This window comes from Gadus chalcogrammus, chromosome 23 (genome assembly GCF_026213295.1).
Source record: "Gadus chalcogrammus isolate NIFS_2021 chromosome 23, NIFS_Gcha_1.0, whole genome shotgun sequence".
NCBI lineage: Eukaryota > Metazoa > Chordata > Actinopteri > Gadiformes > Gadidae > Gadus > Gadus chalcogrammus.
Genome location: NC_079434.1, coordinates 7702357 through 7729553, shown reverse-complemented (window position 1 = coordinate 7729553; position 27197 = coordinate 7702357). Strand labels below are relative to the sequence as shown.

The following is a 27197-nucleotide window of genomic DNA, read 5'->3' as shown; positions in this document are numbered from 1 at the left end:
ATGTCATCTCTGGAGGCATTTAAGACTCGAACAGTTGTGCCATTTTGAACCTCACTGAGAGAATGTGCCACGATGATGTCACACGATGGGTTGGGCATGAGAACACAATAGTAGTCAGTTAGCATGGGAGAAGCAGGTGTAGCTGCTGACACACAGGCTGGGATGAGGGTTTCACTCATAGCTGGAATCTTAGTTGGTGCTAACACAGACACATTACAGCAGGCGGCCACTTCATGTCCTTTGGGCAAGAGAGGAATTTGAATGTCCCAAAGTCGCAGCATTTTTTTTTGATGTCAAGGAGGGCATGATGTTTCCGCAGAAAATCGAAAACCAGGAATTACTGGCTGGCAAGCACCTCTGATAATTTCAAAGTCCTGTTGCCATACCTGATATCCAAGTCTGATCCCAATCGTTAACCTGCTTAAAATGTCCGGGCACTGTCCATTGACTGAGCGGCCTGGCAGAGAGGAGGGTATTACGGGGCGTCTTCTCAATGCCGGGTGAGATTACGAAAATCTTCACATCCTCACAATGGAGACAGTAGAACCATAGTCCATTAAAGTGCACACTTCAATGCCCTCAACAATAGCCAAGATTATAGAAGAGACAGAATCATCCGCTTGTGAGTCATTCTTGTCAGGAATTAACTGGGGGGAATCCTTCTGGGGCTGTGAGACAGTAGCTGATGTTTGCCCCTCAACAGCAGCTAATGGAAGTTTCTCAACTGCATATAGACTTATGGCATGTAAAAGAGTGACAGTATTGCAAAGTAAATTTAGTTTATTAAGGCGAGACACGGCAGGTGAAATATCGATTTTTTCATGCCCTGGTCAAATTTGAGATTTTGAGCTAGTTTGCCTCTTTAACTTGTTATCTTTCATACTACCGTAAAGAAAACGTCAAAATTACACATTTATGTGTCTGTTTCACTGATTTAGTTCAGCCGCGGCATCCATTTCGTCCTAAAGAACTAAAGTCGATTCATTGGCTGACGGCGCTTTTCTGCTAACGTGATTCGCTCAGTGCCTCACGTGTTGTCTTTTTGACATTTCCGTGTTAGCTGGCCGCGGGAACTTTAGAAATGCCTCGTCTTACTAAATTGTCCGCTAAAAGAAAGACACAAATGGGTCTAGCAAGATCCACGAGAATATATCAGCCGGCCGAATTGCCTCATAACCCTCCAGTGAACAGCGCGTCCGGTCGTAAGTTGTTTACTAACCGTGAGGTGATAGAGGGTGCCACTGACTGCGCGACACAGCAGTGGTTGATTGTCCATGTCTCTCGTCTAAATGAGATGATAAATGATCTTCTGTGTCCTAACTGTGCCGAATCGGATCTGTCAATAAACATTGATCAAAAAAACCAGGGCTTTTGCAGTAGCCTGATTCTGGAGTGCAACCGTTGTAAAGCTGAGGGTGGGTATCGGCGAAGCGTGTATACATCCACACGACTGCAAAGTGAGACCCGCGGAGACGTCGCCTTTGACGTAAATGTGCGAATGGTGCTGTTGGCACACGAGTTGGGCTTGGGTTATGCTGCGCTGAAAAAGATCAGCAAGGTTTTGGGGATCCCTTCCCTTCATTTGAAAACGTACCAGCGACATGACAAAAGAGTTACAGGTAGGCTATGGAAAGATGAGGAATGATTACAGACTTGGATGATAATAATGTAGGTCTAGTAATAATAAATATATGTAGGCTACTGTATTAGGTAAATGTACACATTATTATGGTAGATAGGTATTAACTCAATACACATCCAACATAATTATGTTACACCACTAGTAGTAAACATAATACACCATACAACAGATAATATTATATTAGGCTAATAATACATTATGTTATTCTTTTGATTATGTTATAAAAAAAAAGGACATAATAAAATGAGCAGATGTTGACACAGTGTGTATTTTAATTTTAGTGGCAGAAATTGAGAGGGGACTAGGGTCCTTGCACAAGGCCAGGGAGAGCATCAGGCAGGCGTATGCAGATATGGATCCGGAGGTGGCTGAGTCACTGAGGCAGGATACGGATGCTGTGGTAGACATTGGGGTCTCCTTCGATGGGACCTGGCAGAAGCGAGGCTTCACCTCACACTACGGTGTGGGTGTCTGCATTGACATCCTGACAGGTCTCGTTATAGATTACGAGATCCTGTCATCTTACTGCCATGCATGCGCCTGTAAGAACAGTGTGTTGAAAGCAGGAGAAATCAGTGAGGAGGAGTTTGACAGCTGGAAAGAAGGCCACAAGGCTGACTGCGCTAAAAACTTTGCTGGCTCCAGCAAGGCCATGGAGCAGGAGGCTGCCAAAAGGATGTGGGGTAGGTCAGTGAGCCGTCATCAGCTCAGGTACACGGAGATGCTGTCGGATGGAGATAGCTCAGCATTCCGGCAGGTAGTAGAGCTGAAGCCCTACCCGGGTCAGGAGGTCACCAAACTCGAGTGCATTAACCATGCTCACAAAAGAATGGGCACTGCACTCAGAAAGATAAGTGTAGGCAAAAAATTGGGTGGCAAGGGATCAGGGAAACTCACGGCAAAGAAGTGCAAATCTCTACAAAATTTTTACAGGGGGGCCATTCTAAATAATCAGGGAAACATTGAGGGCATGAAGTCGGAGATATGGGCGGGCCTGCTCCATTGCATGTCTACTGACGAAGTGCCATTGCACAACAGATGCAACCCCCAGTGGTGCTTCTTTAGGAGGGCGGAAGACAACGGAGAGACCCCTGACAGCCACTCGCTTCACTCAAAAAACCATTTGTCCCGGGAAGTGGGTCAGACACTTGTGCCCATTTATCACCGAACGTCAAGTGACAGTCTCCTGCAAAAAATGCAGCATGGGGGCACACAAAATAACAATGAGTGCCTCAATTCAGTTATATGGGCTCGCTGCCCAAAAACAGTGTTTGTGGGGAGAAACAGAGTGGAGGCGGCTGTAAGCATGGCCATATCATCTTTTAATGAGGGTGCGTCAGCCATCCTTAATGTGATGGCCAACCTGTGGCTGGAGAGCACAACAATCACCCTAAACACCATCAGGGAAGCTGACATGCTGAGGGTCACCAAGGCAAATGCCATCCTGTCTCCTCAAACAAAGGGAAAGAGAAAACATGAGAGCAATGAAAGAAAAGTGAAAAGGCACCAGCAAGAACAGGAAGAGGGGGCGACATATGGTGCAGGGATGGAAATGTAGGCCCAATGTTCTGTATATGCAAATCAATTAATTACCATAGCCTACTTAAACTAGATTAAAAAAATGAATTGCATGTTTTGTGTAATCATTTTGATTTAAGTTATGAACTGGTTCATGATGATACAGTATGTATAAGTTCAAATCTTACCTTATTCACCTGCACAATACCGTATAATTAACCAGCCTGTTACAGCAGTTGTTGGCTTTCTATGGCTGCCATGTTATTAAATTATTTATTTAAATGTTCTTTATATATTCAAAACTGTTATGACTAAGAGCTTGAGCCTTTATTTTGCGTTCTAGTAGATTTTTGCTGTATAAATGTATGAAAATCCCCTATATAAATCTTTAAATGCCGTTTTCTCAGAATGAGTGTTTTTCCATTTTTAGGTGCACATTTCTCAGCCTATGTAGAACCTAGGTACACCACACTTCCCAGTTTCACACATAGCATTGTTATGAAGACATCTACACATGGATTTATTTATAAATTGTTCCTGGCCAGATTTATGGGTCATTTTACCTGGAAATCATGGCGAAAATAGGGTTTTTAAGGCCATGGATAGTATATTTTGATTTCCCAGGTCATAAAAGCAGATATCCTAAAATCCATGTGAGGATTTTTTGTCATTTGATATATAAACAAAATAAAAAAAGAATTTTGGTCCTGGCTTTATCACAGTTTAAAATTCATGCACCGGAAATATATGCAAAAACTTGCATATTTAATGAGATTCAGCCTAATTAGCATAATTAAATATGCAAAATTCAAAGACTTGTAATACATTTTTTTCTTATAATGATGTATGTAATCAACTGGTAAAGTTTCATGGTGATCCCTTGTATTGAAAATTTTTACCCTATTCACCTGCCATGTCTGGCCTTAAGTGTACATGCATTTTGCATGAATTTCTTAATATATATATATATATTTCTTTTTTCTAGTCATGTCGTAGCCTACTAACCTACGGCCCGGTTAGGAATGTCCCGCGGCCCGGTACCGGTTCGCGGCACGGTGGTTTGGGACCGCTGCTCTAGAGGGCAGTGACTGTCCGGACTCGACAATCGCAAACATGGCATCCGTAGAGGAGATAATTTTGCTTTATGTCACCCAAAATCTGCAAAAAATAAGTGCAAAAAGTGTAGGCCTAGGTGGCAGTGGCATATGTGACACCCCTCACCAACCTGCAGATTCTCTCCTAATAATGTTCCGCCATTTTTAATTGACCAGTTACAACTCATTGCCCAAGCAGGTGTACAATAAAATGAAAAGGTCAGGTATATAGTATAATATAAGTATAAAACGTTAAATACACTATATATAAGATATCAGATATTATACTACTCTCTATTTCCACGAATGGTCTGACTTCTGATTCTATACTGCTGCCTCGATTTCCGTTGGTATTGCTGTTTCTCCCGGAGCACACCGGATTCGTAAGCTCAGAGGCGACGGACCCACTGACGGACGAAACGAATCTCATGAAGCATAACATGTTTATTTATTTAACAACGCATTGACATGTTGTCTGTTAAAATCTAACTTGATCCAAGGTATAACAGAAACATGAATATTTTACACTATTTACAATACTCTGCCTATATTATGACAGTTTACACTGATAATGTTTCATGGCAGTTATATGTTTTAATAGATCAAATTTAAATTTGAATGATTCAAAACAATATCCATTATTTCATAGACACGCATAAAAAACATTCTTTGTTGATCTAGATACATTCGATTACTCGAAATTGAACAAATACTAAACCAATAATTCAAAAAAATATTTATATTACCTCCCGCTTATTTCCCTTAAAAATTCCTCCCATAATAGACGAGACGGATTAGTTGAACTTCATGTTCTGTGCTTGGTCTCCCTCCACAAAATCACATGATGGATTCAGCTTCACTGGATGCCCTCATGAAGTTTGACTTCCTGACTGACTACTTGCTGGAAGACAAGAATCCCCTCCCTCTTTATATCAGATCACTGATTATTCCTTTATTTAACATATTTACTTGAACGTTTTTTAAATCAACAGAATGCAGGATTGGATGACAGAATGCAGGATTTCCATCAGACCTTTCTATTTTTGTTTGTAAAATATCATTCTGTACAGTAAAGACATATCGATATACTTAAAAGAAATGGAATCGGTGTGTTCACACCAGTAAAAGGGCAGATTGGCGATCGATTCCAAACACTGTATTGAGCTTTGATCGTAGTACGACAGTAGTATGTCATGTTCAACAACAGTTCATCAACACAGCCTCTGCCATGACGAAAAGGTTGATTTAGTTTCCTTGAGACAGTGACGTTAACTCGGAGCGTTCTGAGTCTCCACCTCAGTCTTCTCCTCGCTTCTTATTCATGGCCTTCATCAGTTCAGACATGAAGTTGCCTTCCTCACCATCTCCTCCTCCTCCTCCTCCTCCTCTTCCGGCCAGCACAGGAGTAGTCCTCCTGGGGGGAGGGGGGGCGGTCTTCCTCACTGAGGAGCCGGAGGGAGGAGGAGGTGGGGGAGGGGGAGGAGGAGGTGGCGCCCCGCCTCCTCCTCCAGAAGAGATGCTGATTGGTGGGGGTGGGGGTGGGAGGAACTCAGGGTCTGGAGGTGGGGGGGGCAGACTCTGGTTTCTGCTGCCGCCCCGGAAGCTAGCCCTGGGGGGAGGGGCGACCACGGGCGGGCGGACGGGGGGCGAGGCCGGGCCCGAGGTCATCGGCGGCGGGGGAGGCAAGAAGTCGGGCGGGGCCTCGGTGGCGTCGTCGGGGAATGGGGGAGGGGGAGGCGGGGGAGGCAGGCTGTCCATGGGAGGCGGAGGGGGGAGCGGGGAGGGCAGGGGGCCCGGAGGCTGCTTGCCCCGACACGCGGGCTTTGGGGGGAGTCGGGCCTGGGGGGGAAGACGTGGGGGGAGCGAGCTGGTCTGCATGGGGGGAGGAGGGGGGAGGGAGCTGTGTGTCAGTGGGGGAGGAGGGGGGAGGGAGCTGTGTGTCAGTGGGGGAGGAGGGGGGAGGGAGCTGTGTGTCAGTGGGGGAGGAGGGGGGAATGAGCCGGTTATGAGTGGGGGAGGAGGGGGGAGGGAGCTGTGTGTCAGTGGGGGAGGAGGGGGGAGGGAGCTGGTCTGAAGAGGGGGAGGAGGTGGGAAGGAACCAGAAGATGGTGGTGGTGGTGGAGGAGGAGGCGGGGGTGGAGGTGGAGCATCCATCCCCATGTCCTTGTAGAAGAGAGTGGTTTAATTTGACACCCTGTGTCACAAGAGGGGGCAATGTTGCTTCACTCTCTTTTAGCCCATAGCTACTCTTTAAAGCACAATACTGGCCTTGGTGATCAAACCATCATAACTAAAATATCTGTGACCAATTCTGCTGAAGAGCGTTTGGCTCTATCAATGGCATTCTATAAATTGGTGAAGGACGTCTAAGTGAAGCCAGGAGACAAGGCTACGGTGGTTTGACCACCTCGAACAGTATTGTCCTTTAAAGAGCAGCAAAACAGAGTTTGCTAGTTGTTAGCCCTGTCTGTTCTTACCTGAGACACAGGACCTGGTTGTGGTTTGGTAGCATGTCCGTTAGCCTGGCTAGCATGTTTAGCTTGAAACAGTAAAGAGAGAGTCAGACAGAAGAGAGAAGGAGAATTGAGATGAAGATGGAAAGAGAGATGGGGGGGGGGGGGGAAGTAAGTTAGTAAAATAAACAGGATGTAAAAAGCTCAATAACTTAGACAGAGTTGGACGTGGGCTACCGCTGAGGGAGGGTGAGGGCGCGGGAGAGGGGGAGGAGCTAGTGGAGGAGGTGATGCGGTTGGCCCAAGCGGAGCCCGAAGACGTCTTCTTCACGGCGGTCTTGTAGTTGTTATAGAAAGCGGCGCCGTACTAGAAGGCCAGGAGACAGGGACAATATTTGATTAAAAGTGAATCAAAAGGGATGAACGGTCTCATAATGGTCCAAGCTATATGGATTCTGCATAGACGTGCTAAGCACTAATTATCAGAGTGTAGTGAGATGTGCATGCGATCACTGAGAAATTGGTGTTGATTGGGTTTAAATTATATTCCCATTAAAGAACCACAGGGTTAGATATTGTTTTTGTAGTGAATGATTTGAAGGAACAGTCCACCTTTATACTCTATGAATGGATTCACTTTCTGACCAAATTTCTGATCATGGCGACCCATGTGCAAACGGTTTGCAATAATGAAGTCAATTCAACCAGGATTCTTCAAAAGCAAAGATCTATGCATTGTGGAGGAAAAATAAGATCCAGTATGAGATGTCTGCTTTGCCTCATTACCTGCTCCATTTGTGGTTCTTGTGTGCTTTGATAGGCACAACTAGGCTAGCTGTAGCTTCTTAGCATCCAGTGCTTGTACCGGAAGGGCAGATTTAGCTAAATAATATCTTATCTGAGCTGAGCTTACCTTAGCTATCCGGATCCCGGTCACCCACAAATTCAGGGTCCAGGGGTCGTCACAGCACAGGTACTTGATGTACTGAGAGTCCTTCTGGATTTGAGGATGCTACAAACACAAACAAACAGTATTATTTCATATTGAGCTTTATCTAAGATGACCTACATGGACATTACAAATTGTTTATTTTCTAAGAACTCAATTTCACTTTACTTCACCCCACTAATCTTTTTTTTTTGTCCGTCTCTTCTCTGGAAGGTGGGCTCCCTCTTCCTGTGTTAATTAACAAGGTTTCTTCCTTGGAAATTAATTTCCTTGTCCTTAGGCCTTAGGGGCTTATCATATATTGAAGGCTTGTAAAGCCTTTGAGACTGTACCTGGGATGATGGGATATCCGGTACAAAAAAAATGCACCTGACTTCACAGTGAGAATGGTGAGATGCATGATCGCATTGATGAGCAGGTTGGTGTCAGGTATCACCTACCCTCTCCTACCACCAGGCGGTAGGAGAGATCTAAAGTCTTATAATTTAAAAGGTTGGGAAAGGGCCCCTGAATCAGTTCAAGATGTGTGTTTTATGCTGCATCTGTAGTGGACTTGATGTGGTCCAATTCAGACATTCTTCTTTGCAGAACGAGAAACCAGTAATGACTGACTCATAAAGACTCCCCAAAATAAAAGAGGTTCATGTAGTTATAATCAAGTCATTTATTTTAAATAGTTAATGTAGTAATTAAAGGGATTTAGCTTTTGTAGTTATTTGTCCTTCAACGCTGCTCTTTTCAAACCCAGTCCACATAATGCTTAGTAGGGGATTTTAACAAATCTATGCGTTTTGGGGAAGCCTGGTGAAACACTCTTGTCTTCGTATACGAAGGAAGACTTTATTCATATATTACCTTATCGAACACAACGTTAGAAAAGTGCTTGTATAATGGAGTGGTAGCTACAACTTGTCACTGATTGTCTTTTAGCATTCGATTTAATCCAAAGCGGCCTCCAGTGTATTCAGACACAGGTCTTTAAGGTGCAGGTCTGGGTTTGGCATCCTGATCAAGAATGCCTACATGAAGGCTATTGAACACAACGTTTCCACTGGGAGTATAACCCCCTAAACAGTCACTGTATTGTATTGGAGACACTGCTCAGACTTTCAGAGGCCAGGAACCAGATCACTGGGACCCTGGGCCCTTTTGAACTGTCAAGAAGCCTCTCTCTTTCTGACTCTCAGCGTCTTTCTCTCTCCCAATCTTTACCTCGATGTGGGCTAGCTCTCTCTCTCTCTCTCTCTCTCTCTCTCTCTCTCTCTCTCTCTCTCTGCCTTTAATTTTCTCTAACACCTCGTCAAATCGTATTTGCTGAGCTTTCAGCAGTCGACATAAAAAAACGGTGAGCGATCAGAGGCCTACAAAGATATAAATAAAAACAAGGACTAAACTTTTCTCACTTCCTCAAATATCTTTCTCGTTAGACAGCAGCTGTGTCCCCAGCCGCAGACACAGAACTAAAATGGTGCGACATTGTCTTACATACTAAACCATGTAAAAAATTGATAAACGAAAATAAACAACTTTGTTGCTAAGGAAAATGTTATGGTAAATGTTGCATACGCCACGACCATGAGGAAGCTACTGTTGTGTTTAACTGTCTCTGAGATTCACTCTGTGTGGACAGTGTCATGTGACTCTTCAGATGTTAGCCTACAGTTCTAAGATTAGGATACTTTCAGATATATATGACAATTGCTAATGTTTAATTATTAGAAAACTACACTTTTTCAATCATTACCACAGAGGTAATTGTCAGGCGCTGGACCTGGCTGGCTCTGTGTAGACTACAGACTTTGGGGATTGAACCCAGTACCTTTTCGGCTTGGAATTGAACCCCTGAGCTACTGCACTATCCTGTCCAGCCAGATAAGGTATTGGAGACATTGTTTAATCTCTCCGGGGAAGCCCTCAGGGTAAAGGGCACACTAGTCCGGGCTTGGGACGTTGAGGGTTGGATCCCAGGTACCTGTTCTGGGAATGAAACACACAAGCCTCTACACTCTCTCCTACATCAAGGAATACTCTCCTCACCTTGAGAACAAAGCAGTAGTCTGTGGGGGCCTTGTATTTGCTCTTCAGGTCCTTAGCGTAGTACACGTTGACGTTGTCAAACTGCACAAAACACACCAGGTCACGGGAGGTCTGGCAGTGGGGGGGGGAGAGAGTCACGTTACACACACATCTTAAGACGTTTGCGACATTGGGTCAGACTCCATGAGTATCGACCACCCCTTTAAAGTTACAACACGCCTTTGAAAGATCCAGCCGGCCTCCACTTTACAGCCAGTCCTTGACCGGCAGTCATCCGATCTGACGTCTGAAGAGACAGAGTGTGTGGTGGTGGTGGTACCTGAACCTGGTGTGTTGTACCTTTATGAATGGCTGGTTTCAGAGTAAAAGCGTGAGGGGAGATTTTAGATAGGGAGTTAAGTGAACCGACTGTATACAGCCAGCTGGCAGCTATGAGACAGCACAGCTCATGTTCAACAGGGGTTGGGGAAACAGTGGAGGAGTTTATTAAAGAGAAACTACGAACCAGGGCCTTCGTGGTCGTACGACAAAATAAAAGCCCCCTGGTCCTTTCTTTTAGGTATGACCTTTTTCTGATTCATTACGCTTCGCTTCAATCGGTCGACTTGTGGTTTTTAATCTCGGTTGTACGGCTTGAACCTTTTTTTGTTGCTACTCAAATTATGATTGTATTCTTTGGTTTTTCTCAGCCTAGTTTGCAGTTTCTTCTAAATTACTGATGACAGGTCTGCTACAGCACGCTCACAATGAACCATTGATCGAACCTTACTTAGTAAATGTCTGAATGTATGTCTGAACTTGACAAAAAAATTATCTCAAAGGGGGATTGTATAATAATAATAATTATAGTAATAGTAATATAATAATTAATGCTATGAATGTATAATAAGTATTTATTGTGTATTTATTAAGTTTTAAGTAATTCAACGTTTCAATCATGGCAAAACATTACGAACAATGCCATTTTAAAATGTAATAGTGCAACGGCATATGACGATGTTGGCGAGAGTTCGCCAGGGCAAAAGTTTGATACAATGATGGACTAGGTCATTTTAATTGTATGGTCTTGGGTCAGAATTGACCTCTGGTGACCTCTGACCTTGCTCTTTCCCTTGGGGGCGTAGTAAATCCCGGACGCTCTGAGGAGGAAGAGTTTCTGCTTCCAGGACTTCTTGCCATCCTCACGCAGGTACAGCGCTCCCTCCAGGTCGGGCACCTTTATGGACGTCCCACAGAAGTTCTCCTGGGGCAGGAGAGACGGAGAGGTCAGATGTCACACGTTACATGTGTGTGTGTGTGTGTGTGTGTGTGTGTGTGTGTGTGTGTGTGTGTGTGTGTGTGTGTGTGTGTGTGTGTGTGTGTGTGTTTGAGAATGACTGTTGTGTGTGTTGTTGAGTATATTTGTGTGTTAGAGAGAGGATGTGTGTGTGTGTGTGTGGGTGTGTGTGTGTGTGTGTGTGTGTGTGTGTGTGTGTGTGTGTGTGTGTGTGTGTGTGTGTGTGTGTGTGTGTGTGTGTGTGTGTGTGTGTGTGTGTGTGTGTGTGTGTGTGTTAATTACCTCTATCAGCAACTCTTTGTCTTTGTCTCTCATGTCCTTCAGTGTCTGCTTGTCCTTCTTCCACAGATAGTAGTTCTGGAGTAAAAACACAGAGGAGTTAAAAAGGTGAAAAAATGTAAATGGTGATTTCCATTCACGCTTTGAGACTCTCTCTTTGTGCCTGCCAAGAATACAGCGGTTATAGAGCGGACTGCTCTATTAACAAACTAGACACCGTCCCTCAGCGGAGGCCATTTTCTTTGATGCATAACAGTGATGATACAAGGGGTTATACATCGCACAGCCCGGGACATCCAATAATACAGACATGAGCAATGCAACAGTCAGATGTGGCTGGGGGTTTAAATAAATGTGTTATAGATGTGCTGACATCACATGAACATCGCGCCTTGAACTTTAAAACGAAACGCGCTAGGGCTTTTTGACTATTGAACATGCAATTTTAGGTTAAATCCCCTTAACCCTGCGTGGGACTTATTGTTCTCTGTATTTACCCCGTAACCCCTCCAATTTTAATTTTGGAATCGCAGAACAATATGTCAGTATCCCGTATTGTGAAGTTCAAAATTCATATATGTACAAAGAGCCTGGCCTTTGTGTGAAGCGGTGCAGTGAGACATTTACATTTTTTTCATTGAATGATGAAGCCACTTGCAGTACGCTCACCTGAGGGTTTTTGAAGACTTCGTATTTGTCCTCCCTCTCATCAAAGTGGAGCTTATTCTCACTGTCCCTGGTCCAACCAGACAGAGGCTCCACCAGGTTTTCATGGTCCTCAAATCCACGTTCTGACAAGTGGAAAAAATATATAATAATGAATCGGAAAACAGATCTTTTTCATCTACTTCCTTATTACAGAGATAAACCGGCTGCCAAAATAACTTTGGAACTCTGCGGAAGGTTCAGAGACCTTTGGCAATGGAAAAGTAAAAAATTCTTGAAAAATCAACATTGTATTTATTCAAAGTAACATCATTTTAGAACTTGGGCTTTATTATCTCGCCAAGTCCACAGAGCACAACCTGGAACAAAAATCAAGGATTCTATTTATTATCAACGGCAAGATCACATTTCTGCTGCGATGTTGGCAGGGATTCCACAACTTCCCCTCACCACCATCTGCACTTATTCAAATCACAAACACTTCTACTTTCTTATTGCGTTTATTCCTTGCATGTGTAAACCAAATTTGGCCAATAAAACTGATGCCTATTTACTCATCCTTGACAACCTAACTATATTGACCATAAAGAGTTGTAAACTCAATGTCATACAACATAAAAAAAAACTATAAATAGTATCAAATGCAACATAGAGAGGACTATTATGCTAGGTGGCTCTTGAACGCAGCTGCCTATTTAAGCCTTTGGCCACGTGGTTCACAATTACAGTTTACAGACCGCGCCATACACTGGGTATCAACAAAAGTGTTCCCAGGGATCCATATAATGGCGCGACTATAAATGTTGTTAAAACGCTGGTGTGACGTCGCCCCTGCCGCGAGTTATTAGCCCTGTGAGCCTTTTGAACTACAAGGACCATATGGTGCAGGCTCTGGGGATGTTTCACACATGGACGCCGTATATGCCTCTCTCTCTCTCTCTCGCTTAAGCTCTCTCTAGCACTCCCTCCCTCTCTCTCTCTCTCTCTCTAGCACTCAATCCTCTCTCTCTCTCTCTCTCTCTCTCTCTCTCTCTCTCTCTCTCTCCCTCCCTCCCTCCCTCCCTCCCTCCCTCCCTCTCTCTCTCTAGCACTCAATCCTCTCTCTCTCTCCATCTCTCTCTCTCTCTCTCTCTCTCTCTCTCTCTCTCTCTCTCTCTCTCTCTCTCTCTCTCTCTCTCTCTCTCTCTCTCCAACGTGGCAACAGCTAAGTACTGGAACCCAGCCCTGGTTTGTCGTGTTTGTGGCGATGTCAGGCAAGGCAAGGCTATAGTTAACACAAAGCGTCTATCAAACACAATGGCCAGTTGATAGACAATCCAAAGAGTCACAAATACATTTGAAAGTATATACCGTATACTTTCAAATTTATGATGAAAGTATACGGTAAAAGGTGCAGACATGCATTGGCATATTTACATATATTTTAACGAAAAGCAAACGGTTAGCGTGAGTTGAAGTTTGGAACAGATAGTCCATTTAATTCTACGTTTTAAAATTAGTAAGAAGAAACTGGGCCTGCTGGTGAGTTGGTCAGTCGAGTTGTACTTCTGCTTCCAAAAAGGCGTTGTGTCTGAGATAGCGGAGAGTTAGGTGGTTGTTCCAGTGTGACTACAACAGGGAATTAGTCCCTAAGACCACGAGCCAGAAGCTCTCTTCAGGGTGTCATTTGGTTTAAAAATAGCACAGAGCAAATGATGACAACAACCATATCCTCTGCCATTTACGCGTTGGCTCCATAAATGCCTTATTACATTGAATCCCTTTGAAATATTCACCGGACAGCCGGCGGGATCCCATACAGACAATGAAAGCCACCTGCCCGCTGCGTGTGTGTGTTTGGGAAAGACAGAGTGAGATAATGAGCGATGGAGAAAGGGAGCGATGGAGCAGGACAATGTGCGCGAGAGAGAGAGAGAGCGCGAGAGAGAGAGCGCGAGAGAGAGAGCGCGAGAGAGAGAGAGAGAGAGAGAGAGAGAGAGAGAGAGAGAGAGAGAGAGAGAGAGAGAGAGAGAGAGAGAGAGAGAGAGAGAGAGAGAGAGAGAGAGAGGTTCGATCAATGGTTCATTGTGAGCGTGCTGTAGCAGGCCTGTCATCAGGCCGATAAAAACATAGTCCATCATCTTGTGTGCGTGAGTGTGTGTATGTGTGTGCATGTGTGCATGGAGGGGAAGCAGATAAAGAGTATGCATGAGTGTGTTGACAAATTCCAGATACAAAAAACGTATATCCATAACACATCACCCCAAAATTGGATGTACTGATTGTTTATGTATATGCAAGAATGTTTAAACATTCCAACTACTAGATATCCCTGAATTAATTAAGTTCAATACAGCAAGGGTTGGTGCTTTGACCACACACTAAATCATAGAAAAACCTTTTTCGATCATCTTGTAGCGATATGTCCCAGTAACTCACCCAGGTTCAGGTCCGGGTTGGTCTCGTACAGGCTCCAGTCAACGTTGCAGTCACAGTGTGTCTTTTCGAACAGGTTGTCCAGAACATCGCGCACGTTCTGCCTCTCATCCACCATCAGAGTTTTAGAACTCCCATCCTTTATCAGAACTTTCACCACCAACTGCCAAGACAAAGTTTGTTTCCGTTTAAGCTTAGCCTAGCTTGGATTTTATGTTAGCATAGTTTTATTCAGATGTTTTATTGGTTTATCGTTTTTGCACTTCACGATTGTCGTTTTCCAACTATGATTTATAATTTCCTAGGATAAACAAATAGGTCTTACTATCAATACAATCCTTACTGTTCGCTACCTAGCTACGAAGAAAGCCACAAATGCCACACATTTTGGTCCATTTCATCCAACTTCAAATTTCTATTCTAGTCAAACTTCTGTCCTCATTTAATCTATTTTGTCCAAGCTATGGCTGAGGTCATTTTCCGCCATGAATAACGTCTTCCACATTGGCTTACGTGCACTTCCCGTCGTCTGGAAACATATCCACTGTTAATCCACAAGATCAGTTCCACTCTCACATCATGTGATAAAAATGTCTTTTTTTTTAGATGGGTATCGAAGTCAGGGATTTGGATGTTTCAAATAATATGTAAGCATGTCTTGACTTTTTTCTGTGAGACAGTGGGCATCTGGTTTAAAGCTTTCTCCATATCAATCATCTAGTCATATACCTTCAGCTCCTCATAGGGGGGGATTAGGTATTCGAGATGTGTGGATTTCGGTTGTAAATATGTCTGCAACCCCACATTACCATCTCACATTTCAAGGCTCACAGCTCTGTTGAAGTCGAAACCCTTTCTCCTTTGCAAAAAATATAAAGCCTTTTAACACATTTGGCCGTGAGAGTGCTCGTACCCTCATACCAGTTTCCTGTTAAAACCCCCTTCTGCCTCTGTTTGCTTCACAGATCTAATCAAATTTTTAACATATCGATGATCCGTGACAGTTTGAGGTGTCTTAAGCCTTGAACTATGATAAGTAAGGTGTTAAAAACTAACTTCTAGAGCTGGTATGAACTTACACTTTAATTGATTATTTACCACATGTGTAGCTTGATGCACTTGCTTTGAAGACGAGCAGCTCTTCGTATTTCCTCCCCTGGGATCACCTTATAAGGCTTTGCAAACGCAATCCGCCATAAAAGCAGACATCTTTTATTTGAATTATTGGCCGTTGAGACGGGAACAAGACAGAGGCTGCTCTGCCATGTTCTTCTCCTCAGACAGATGTTCTCAGATCTTTCCAGAGGGTATGATGGGTTGGGTTCATAGCCTTCGTGTGTAGACCGCTTTGACTCGACTTACCTTTTTCACTTTGGCCTCCTTTAATTTCTCCAGGGCCATCTTGATTTTGTCTGCTTTGATCTGAGCCTCTATCTCCTCCTGAAGGAAAACAATCATAGGCATGTCATTATATGTAATTATTCATAAGAGCCATCAGTTGGTCAGTTATCCCAACTTGTGATACACAAACCATTCCATTAACAGTTATACACACATCCCTTCCTAATTGGAAGTTAAAATCTGATGCTTATCATATTCCAGCCCAGTGTCGAGGAAATTCTATAACCAGCTTGTCGGGGACTGTTACGGTTGGTATCCTTGGAGCACTTTTTCTATCGGAGGTGTCCATAGGAGTTGGGGAATCGAACCATCGGTTTTGCAACGGCCCACTGAGTTCTCGCCCAGAGCAGCTGGTGTTTTTGTCTCGCACGGTGAGGTCACGAGGGCTGCTAAAGCAATAAGCTCTCTAGCGGGTCGATTCCCCGACGCGTCCACGCGTCATCGCATCACCGGCTCGCCATTGACTCTCTTTCTGCTTCCTCTCCCGAAGCGCCTCACGTTTGATCCCCACCAGACTGGGTTTTTCTTCTGCTCCTTCGATGAGACCGAGGCAGACAACCCGTCTTCATCCTGCTCCAAAATTCTTAAGGAGCTTGCGGGTTCTTAGAAGAGCAGTATTGCTCTGTAATAAAACTTTGGCAAGAAATTGAGCATTTTAACTGTTTTGGTTTGTGTTTGTATGTTGGTTGACATTGGATCCTAAGGTGTGGCCCGTCTCTGTTGACTGGCTAATGGTTAATGAAACCGTGACAAACTGAACGGGCAACCTTTGACATGTATTTGAGTCATGTTACCATGGCTACCGCAGCTAATTCTACCGCTGCTGTCGCTTGTTATGTACTTCTTATTGATAACTTACCTCATTAGAATATGGTACTCAATTAATCACCCCTTTAGGTGTCAAAAATGAAAACTGTCAGCGAACACTGTTTTATAACTACTTCTGTATGTTTTATAACTACTAGTACTGCCAGTTTTTTTACTATGTCAGGATGACCCTTGCCTTGTCATAAGTAGATCACTGTACAAAACAAGCTGTACAGTGTCTTACTGTAGCCAAAACCTAAACTACAACGTGACACAATTAACATCTTAAACATATTCTAAATCAGCATCAACATCATCTTCGTCCCGTTATCCACTCACCATGGAGGGCTTGGCATGCTGCGGCGGGGGCAGTGGGGACTGGTGAGAAGGGGAAGGGGTGCCGACATCGCCTTGCAATGAGACGGGGGAGGGGAGGATGCTGGCGTCGTAGGAGCTCAGGCCCTGGGGCGCAGGTGGGAGGGCAGCCGGTGGCGGCTGGCTAGCAGAGGACGACGGGGGAACCTTCAGGTTCTCTATGTCGGCGGCTAGCTTCAGCTCGGTGGCATTTAGGTCGGCCATTAAGTCGGCCATGAGCACGTCCAAGTCATTGTCCTCCAGTTCATGGAGAGACTCTGGCGGAATGATGCAAAAAGGTTTATTGTTTTTAGAACATTCCAATTTAAGGGCCCAAATGTTACCACAAGGGATTTTGTTTACAAGCTATTTTGATTCATTTCAAGATCGACCCTATGGTCACAACACAAGTGGGAGTTTTGAAGGATAGATCAACCTTTGTAGGCTGAGGTCACTAATGGGTAGAATCTGAAACGGTTTCTAATGGCTAATCAACATTAAACCTGGTAGGTAAAAAAGGGGACCCTTTTAACAAAGAATAACTGTTTCAGTGTGAGTATTTATCAGCATCTTAATCTTAAACATTGCTAACTCACTGATGGAGCCAGTATTGATGCCTAGGTCTCACCATAGACGACTCCGCCCAGTTGGTACCTAACATACGTAAGCAATGCCTGGTAAATGAGCGAAAGACATCGGAATCTTGATGTTAACCCAGAGCCCCAACAGTAGCTGAGTTTATACTCAAATGAAAAGAACCCCTTCAGCCTTTATACGTCAGGCCCGTTTTCTCTGTGATTCTAATTACTGTAATCTTTTCAGTCATTTGTGAAACGTAGCCCTGCCTTTGTAGCTGCTGCTAAGATGCGATCAACATAGCCTTGTAGCTACCCTTGCCATAGCATTTTCGAATATGTTTGGCTAAAAACCCAACATAGATATGTATGTGATTAAAAAATATTAATAATTTCAAGTCTCCTGATAAGAATAGACAGTGGGTCACCATTCAGGTCTGTGAAGCCTGGGGAGAGATTCACTTCTTCGGGCGGACTGGTGATGGCATTTGGGGGTTCATTCTCCACCCCGAGACTCTGAAAAAGAGATGGAGAGAAACAATGATTCCTCAGAATACCACTTCTCTGTAAGAAAAGAAAGAATCAAAACATTTGCAGAGACCAACCCCCGGGGGTTTTCCAGGTGGTACGGTCCACAGCATAATCTTGTATAAAAGACTGGTACCCATTTATTACGTATGGAGTGTTGTGATGTTTACATGGCATCTGGCTTTCAGTATGCTACACGAGTGGACTGTGTTCAATAAATATGTCTGCTCGGCAACATGGAAACGATTTAACACGACTGGCTAGTGGGAGAACAACTTCAAAGAGGACGTTATTTTCTCAGGAGTCGGGGTAAAGTGTCAGGCTTCGACTAGGGAGTCTTTCCGGTGAATATATATTTGCCATTTGAGCAGTTTTCTTAAAAGAGAGGGGAATTTATGGTTGGAGAATGACCACATAGAGGATTCCCCCTAATGTTGCGGTCATGCCAGCCATGTTAGAGCATGTCTCTGATGAATGGGCGGCTTTATAGTGGTTGTCGTCCATCCTAACCACTAGAAATACCATTTTCGAAGAAGGGGAAGGGGGAGATGTTATAGAAAACATGTTTTTTCCCGGACTTTAGTCATGGACGTTTGTTTGAGATGTTAATTGAATTGATGTGGAATCAGCTAAATGCATGGTTCTGGGACCCCCGACAGGCTCTCTTGATATGCAAATTAGGTCCCATTCAGTGGCGGCTGCTGGTCTTTTAAAGAGGGGAAGCTCATTTTTGGCCTACATCAAAATAGTTGTCAAACTGCCATCGTGTGCACCTTACTAGCTGGCTAGTTCACTCCGACCTAGCCAACAGTATAAATGAACGAACTAACGAAACGATATTAATCTCGGAACAAGGAAATGCGGAAAGTATGTTAAACTGAAACAAGGAAATACAATAAATGTGTTAAATTAATAATGGAAGCAATTTCGCCAAGCAAATACCAAGAAATGTGTTGCAGTTTGTCATGAGACTTCACTTGCAAAATCCGCGATGGGACTGAACTCAGATAGTGAAGTGACTGTGTATATCTCAAAATAGCTGTCAATCAAAAAGTGATTCAGACTTTCGACTGATCCTCCAATCATAACGCGGAAGCCCAGCGTCCAGGCTAGCCCAGGCCAGCCCACTGCTCCATCCACCCCCAGAGACGCTGAGCGTCCGGGGGCGGGACAAATCTGGGCATTTATCCAATGACCGTCGAGTTTCGAGGCAATGAAAAAAACTGTTCCATGCAGTCTCATTGAAGTGAATGGACGCTCGGCTTCTACGGTCTAATGCATTGACATTACGGGAATGTATGAGAAGTTAACAAAATCGAGTCAGTCTTGGATAAGATTCTCATCGAACTCGTCTTCGACATGAACATATTTTAACGAATTTGTAGTCAATGAAATGTTAACACAACAATACATATTTGACAATTTAATGTTCGAAATTTTAGGGGAAGCTGAGCTTCCCTTGCAGTCTTAGAGAAATCGCCACTGGTCCCATTAGATATCTTACTAAAAGTCTGTAGATTTTAAACCCCAGAAATACCTTTTCTGCTGGGTTACTAACTGACTCCCTAGTAGTGGCGAACAAGCATCGTAGATGTCTACGAAGGAGTTGCAAAGAATACTGAAGAACAAATTGTGGAAGTGAGTATTTGTGGGGGAGAAAAACTTAAACTCTCACCCAAATCAAATGCTGTCTTGGCAGTTTGTGTATCGGAAATATCTGACCGACAAATTTAGCGAAAACCACTATGATGCACAAATGGGACCAATGAACTTGCTCACATTTTAGCCACCCAATCACGTGTGGCTTTTAAATATCAACAAATGGCCCAAAAATGGCCTTTAAATTAGAGGTGGAGTTTGAATCTATTGCTTTCTGGTTAGAAACATACACACGACAACAGCCAAAAATACAACATTCGAGGGTCAAAGACACAGCTGTCCATAAAAAATAAATGTAAAATACATAAAATACATCAATTGATTTCACATGGCCCGAGCTTGCTTTCAGAATGAAACCCATTTTCCTGACATTTAAAAAATATTTCCTGCCTTTGATTTAGGTCATTTGTCAGTGCTTCAGTGGCCCACTGACTCATCGGTAGGCCTACAGTGTCACACCAATTTATTAACTATTGCTATTTGCTATACTTTAATTACACAGGGCACCTGTCGCCCTCCTACCAGCCCTGGAGTTAGCTTTCGCTTAAATCTCCTTCTCAAGGTTTCTTTCACATCATAGTGGGCTTTGGCCTTGTTTTTTGTCTTGTCTTATGAAGGACTAATGTTCAGAAAGCAGGGGTCTATCAATTCCTTTCGATCGCTATTGTATTAAGGTGTTGTTTAAATAAAGTTAGCGAGACTTGACTCACCTGAGTGAGGAGGTCCATCTCCCCCAGCAGGTCGCTGAACATGGCGTCAATGTCATCCATCTGAGAACAGAAACCAGAAACCAAAACACTTATAGAGACATATACAACGACGCCAACACAAACACTTTGTAGAGACACATACAACAACACCAACACACACACTTAGTAGAGACATATACAACAACACCAACACACACACTTAGTAGAGACATATACAACAACACAGACACACACACTTAGTAGAGACATATACAACAACACCAACACACACACATTTAGTAGAGACACATACAACAACACCAACACACACACTTAGTAGAGACATATACAACAACACCAACACACACACATTTAGTAGAGACACATACAACAACACCAACACACACACTTAGTAGAGACATATACAACAACACCAACACACACACACTTAGTAGAGACATATACAACAACACCACACACACTTAGTATAAACACATACAACAAAAACACACACACTTAGTATAAACACATACAACAAAAACACACACACTTAGGATAGACACATACAACAACAACAACAACAACAACAACACACACTTATAGACACATACAACAACAACACACACACTTAGTATAAACACATACAACAAAAACACACACACTTAGTATACACACATACAACAACACACACTTATATAGACACATACAACAACAACACACACACACACACACACACACACACACACACACACACACACACACACACACACACACACACACACACACACACACACACACACACACACTTGGTATGGATACATACAACAACAACACAGACACTTAGTATAGACACATACACCAACACACACACACACACACACGCACTGAGTATGGACACATACAACAACAACACACACACACACACACACACACACACACACACACACACACACACACACACACACTTAGTATATACACATACAACCACTGCATGCATACTTAGCATAGATACATACAACCACTGCACACACACTTAGCATTAATACATACAACCACAACCACATAGTTAGCATAGACACATAAAACCACCACCACATCCACTTGTGTAGCATGGGCTTATGTAGCATGTGTAGTATGAGAATAATCATGTATATTGAATAAGCTAAGCAATAAGATTCAATACATGAATATTCTGGTAAATGACAGTGTACTTTAATAGGCCTATACTAGAAAATATAAAAGACAATAGGCTTTCTCGTTCAATATGTTTGGGTAACACTTTGCATTCAGGTTTAAATAATAAACCATGAATTAACGTTAATTAGTACAGGAATAAACATTAATGGGTTAGGGTTAGTCATTAGTTTACTGTTAATGAACTTTTAGGTTTATTGTTAGTTAATGCTTAATCCTGCTTTAACTTGTTTCAATTAATGGTGAAGTGTTACCAATGTGTTTTTGTTATCAGAACACAAGCTGGACCACTAGGCACAACAGATAACAGCAGGTAATTATGTTCTTTCGGCAGTTAGCGATTATCTGAGGATCAGATGTTTGCAGAAGTAAAGGCTAGCCCGCGGCTACGTGCTGTTGCTCCACCTCTACGGATTGAGGGAGGGAGCAGTACATGGTATGCTGTACTAGAGGCGTCTTCCTGGCGTGTTCAGTCTCGCAGTTCCTCTAAGGCCCAGACATATCCAAGCATCACGACTACACAACATTGTTCAATGCATTCAGTGGATATGGTTAAACTCCCTGCACAGACACACGATCAGCAAGGAAGGTTTATTGTGATTGGCTATTCGTGTTTTCCCCCAGAAGTGCATCCAGTTCAAGCTAGCAATTGATTGATTAGCTTAAACTAATTCATATTCAGCAGCAACCAGGCTTTATCGAAGAACTTTGTGGCCACCAATATGATGAGAAACAAGTCAGAACTCGTATGAAGACTTGGCTGAGACAGTTTCCACGGTATTCAATATCATGCTTCTTTTCAGCAAGTCACACAGAGAATGTCTGACAAATGACAAAATATAACAATCCATTCAGAAACCTAACCATATCTGACATTGATTGACCATGAATATTTTAAATCTATTCAGGACAATCATGTTATGAATAGATTAAAAAGAAAAATCTACCGATATCTGAGACCAGAAACATAAGCCATGTCTACACCTCTGCCAACTTTGTTTGACTTTGGGTCTTCTTCCAAATGTTGTGTTTATTAACCATCTCTGCATTCTGCTGTGCTCATCTGTTATTGTAAGACTGGGACATCATGCAGCAAAAAGCCACTGTGGGGAAATATTATGAAAACAACACTTTTCCTGGGATTTTGGGTGTTGTTTGGGTCTCTCTCTAGTGCTCCCACACGCATACAAATTATGAAAAAAGTCTGTACCTGATTGAGTGAGCTACGCATTTCTGAAAGTATCCCGCCTACAGTTACCAAACGAGCGAGTCAGTTCCGGCGCCCCCTCCTACGTACGAAGGGGGCACACTTGAATATTACCTCCCACTTCCCAACTCCCCTCCAATCAGAATATAGTTACGATTTTGTGGACCAGCGGACGAGCAGCTCCGGCGGGGGGAACTCTGCGGCAGCCCGGCAGCTCAGCTCCGGGAGTACAATCTCTTTCTCTGCCGGATTGCTGCCGAGCTCCCCCCGCCGGATCTGACGGTGGAGGAGACATGGAGGAGACATGGAGGAGAAAGGGATTGTAATCCCGGAGCTGAACTGCCAGACTGCCGCCGAGCTACCCCCACCGGACTGCCGCCGAAGCTTTCCGGCTGCTCCGGCGGGTGTACTCTAGGAGCTGATCTGCCGCCGAAGCTGGCAGGTCCGGCGCGGGGAGCTCGGCGGCAGTCCGGCTGCTCAGCTCCCGGAGTAAAATCCCTTTCTCCTCCATGTCGCAGTTTATGGACTTCAGAGAGTCAACGCCAAAGTTCCTTTCCCCCAGTTCTTCTCAAACATGGCCGAGATATCCCCAACTATGAGTCTTTACTTGTTGTGGAAGTACCAGAGAGACGTCAGCTGCAGTCTTTATGATTCATAATATCATCCGAGGCGCACATAGCTTTTGGCTGTGAAATTAGATATAATATTATATAAGTACCCATGTATAATAATATTATTATATTATATTATATTATATTATATTATATTATATTATATTATATTATATTATATTATATTATATTATGTTATATTATATTATATCATATAGATATAGAGCTCCAGGAGCAACAATTCCATCTCCTCCATGCTGTGGTTCAGTCTGACAGCTCAATGGTCAATAGGCAGCAGGTCATTTGCATTAAAGCTACAGACACCAGGAGCAGCGCATTCTGAAGGGACTGAAACAGAGTGGTAGGCAAGATTTCTTTTTTCTAAAAGCTATTTCCAGGAAACAGCTTCAAATACATGTTTTCTGGAAGTCAAAAAAACTTGTTTACTTGTTGGGAAAACACCAGAATATGTCTCCTTTAATAACCCTGACTGTGGATGGAAGGGGAGTTCATCCACACTTTGTTAAAATCTATAAATGTCTCTGATTGGTTGTGGTCTTGATCACCAATCACGTCTAATTAACTTTTTAAGAATATGATTCTGACCGATTCTGTTCCAGGGATAGATTTATACTGTTAAGGTGTATGGTATAACACTATTTAACATCTAGCAACAGAGCCTGTGGTGATGTGTTGGATGTATGTTTTGGGTTATGTTTGTTTGCGTTATGACCGTGTGTTTGTGATTGATGTGTATGTGGGTGTGTTTGTTTGAATAACATCTGACGGAACAGCTCCTACTGAGTCGCATTCTGAGTGAGCAGGAGTTTACGAGTCAGGATACCATTGGAGCAGCACAAGCTATTAATGGCTCTGTCACAAAACGCTTGCAAAATTGTTGGACTAGTTTTCAGTTCGCTTCTTTGGGGAAAGACCTTCCATATTGGTTGACCTAGCTCTGATTGGCTAAGAATATTGCCATTGGTGATTGAAGTAGCCTGTGTTCACCAGAGACGGAACAGTTCCCTGACTTTGATATGACCACAAGCAGACCACAATTGTTGTGCTTTATTTTGTAATATGTTACGCTGCTGTTGTGGCTAAGGAAATTAATTTCCCGTTAAAGGCGATCAAATGAAAACTCTCATAGATCTAACACACCAAATGTGGGGATGACAAACATCCAATCCTCAGACAACACTATCATTTGATTCCGGACACCACCAACTCAGCGGGGTGACTCAAAGCCATGATTGAAAGATTCTCAGAACAGTCCAGGGGTAATTACCCGGACCTCAACATCGTCAAGACCAAGGTTTTAATTGCCATCCGGCACGAACAGCCCGCCCTCCGACCACTGGAAGTTAATGACCAGAACACTGGGCAGGTGGAGGCACATCAACATCTGGGAACCACCGTTGACCACAGACAATAGTGGACAACACTGATGATGAGACCATTATCAGTCCTGCCTGGAGGGTTCCATGAGCTCCATCCACCTCCTGCTAAATACGGTCATCATTAAAACCCTTATAGAACTTGCTTGTGTTTTCTCGATTGTAGCTGTCAAAGTGCTACCCGAATATTCAAATAATGTATGAATATCCAACGACTAAACAAACTATGGTAAGTCGGTCATCCCCTATTTGGCCATTCTGATGATGGCAAACATTACCTCAACTGAAGCGTTTATGGGGAGTTATTTCTGTTGTCTAGCGCCCTTACATACATATTATTATTATCCTCATCACTAGGATTTTCAGAGTAAGCGTAAGAAAACCTTGTTACATTATTTATTTAAAAATATTTTAATGTACGGGCTCAGCCCTACGTCTTAGATCAGACTTGGATTATTCAGACTGCTTTTGATCCTGCTCTTATTTATTGTCTTGTACTGTCATACAATGTCGCTCTTAACATGTGAACGAAGTTCCAAATTGAGTTTTACGATTCTTTGAATTTGGTTGAAACCCCTCCCCTAACCACAAATGCTGTTGCTCTGCAAAAGGAGGAAGTGGTCACAGGAAGCTTCCTGTCCTGTGCTGTGTCGAAATCAAGAAGAGGAAATTATGAAATGTGCAACCTTCAGAGCAAACACCCTTTATCTTCTATCTGGCTTGCCAAAAGGAGAACAGACGAAACTTATCAAAGTGATTAGTCATATTGTAATGGAACATTTCTTAAATTAGATCGATCTCTCTCTCGCTCTCGCTCTCGCTCTCTCTTGCTCTCTCTTGCTCTCTCTTGCTCTTTCTATTTGGTAAACAGAAAGACATGCATGAAAAGCAATCTCTTCATTGGAACAAGAAGCCACAGGTTCCCAAACACCATGGTGTATGTTTGGATTTTACAGAAGGCACCCACTATGCTTAATGTTAATAAGGACAGTAAAGTTGTTTTGGACATTGGGGATAAAATCCAGACCCTTTCATCCAGGAGTTGAACAGCCTATCCTACCCAATGCTATTACATATTTTTGTTGGACACTTTAAAAGAGGATGATGAAGATGAACACCAGTGGGATACTACCCTTCCTCGGGGGTTCTCGTGTGGTGTGCAGGCGCACCACCATGACTAACAATGTATCAAAGAGCAGCAATAACTCCTGTGCTACCCCCTGATCGTCTCTCTCTCTGATCATTGGATATGCTTGCCACGAGAAGCGACCAAATAAATGATGTTAGGATGGCCTGTGTAAAGGTGAGGCGCACGGGAAGATCAGGAGGATCAGCTTAGTGTCCTGCAGAAAAGGCAGAACAAATCTGGATCAAACCTTATGTTATTGATTAGTCTCAAAGGAAAAAATGGGAAACAAAAAGTTGTTTATTGTTTCCAAAATTAAAAATGTAATGGTTGAACCAAAATAATTCCTTGGTTCATTACCACTGAAAAACAACTCCATCAGTGTGACCAATAATAGATTGTTTTAATCATGACGGTGTTATCGTGACTTTAAAATCTATCACAGAGTTTGTTTGGCTAAACCCCTTAAAACCTTTGTAATATGGCACCACAGCCACAGAAATCAACTTGGAGAGATGGCAAGACGAAAATGGTAAATAGAGCACACAGCACAAATGTATTTAAAAGAGGAAGTATATATTTAAATAGTTATTTTAATGCTGTGATGCATGTTATTCTCAGGCAAAAAAAAGAAAAGGAGAACCAGTAAAAATAGTGGAAGAAATGTCCAGCTCTGTTTTTTAAAACACTCTCAATCAGAAACCAGTGAGTATCATGTAGAACTCTTTCATACCCGGATGTTATCTTCTTCAGTACATTCCAGTGCATATAGAATCAACAATGCATCCATTTTGGATCTGTAAGCTTATGAGTTTATGTTTCATAAATATCAAGACTTGACTGAGGCGGAACAGGATGCATTGGTTGGAATTGGCGTGTCCCACTGTGGCCCCACCACACAACCAGATGGGCCAACGGTAAAGGAAGCAACTGACACAACATACTCTTTCTCTGCAGTTAACCACCTCCCCTGCCATCCCTCCACCCAACCTTTACTACAAGCTGCGGATGTTCCAGCCCCTCATTTCAGGGAATTGAGGACTTTTCAAACTATACTGGTTGACATAATGAAACTGTGGTGTGTTTCCTGGTAATCTAAGAGAGACCACAACAATTGAACTCATTCCTTAGGTTAAAACTTAAACTCTGTGGCTTTCTGCACGGTTGAAAGGGGACCAACAAAAGCCAAAAAAAAATGAATGATTATTGCAACTCTGCAATGCTTGCCAAGAAAGCTGAAACTAGCTAACTCTCCATGTCACTGAACATTCAAAAAGTCAAATCTTTTGGCAGATTGCTTAGTATTAGAAGAAGGCTACA

General features: G+C 43.1%; 1 protein-coding gene across 1 annotated transcript in view; it reads right to left on the bottom strand.

Annotated features, from left to right (window-relative positions):
• Positions 1-4088: 4088 nt before the first annotated feature.
• The window catches only part of apbb1ip (amyloid beta (A4) precursor protein-binding, family B, member 1 interacting protein), a 24488-nt gene continuing 1379 nt past the window's right edge, over positions 4089-27197 (bottom strand). The window contains exons 2-15 of the mRNA XM_056584039.1: positions 20364-20423; positions 17895-17982; positions 16877-17169; positions 15692-15769; positions 14333-14492; positions 11918-12039; positions 11252-11326; positions 10793-10936; positions 9694-9804; positions 7621-7719; positions 6945-7074; positions 6732-6793; positions 6266-6417; positions 4089-6103 (exon numbers count right to left, since the gene is read on the bottom strand). Coding sequence (XP_056440014.1) covers positions 5551-6103; positions 6266-6417; positions 6732-6793; positions 6945-7074; positions 7621-7719; positions 9694-9804; positions 10793-10936; positions 11252-11326; positions 11918-12039; positions 14333-14492; positions 15692-15769; positions 16877-17169; positions 17895-17982; positions 20364-20423 — 2127 coding nt within the window. The 3' untranslated portion in view covers positions 4089-5550. The remainder of the gene's footprint in view (positions 6104-6265; positions 6418-6731; positions 6794-6944; positions 7075-7620; positions 7720-9693; positions 9805-10792; positions 10937-11251; positions 11327-11917; positions 12040-14332; positions 14493-15691; positions 15770-16876; positions 17170-17894; positions 17983-20363; positions 20424-27197) is intronic.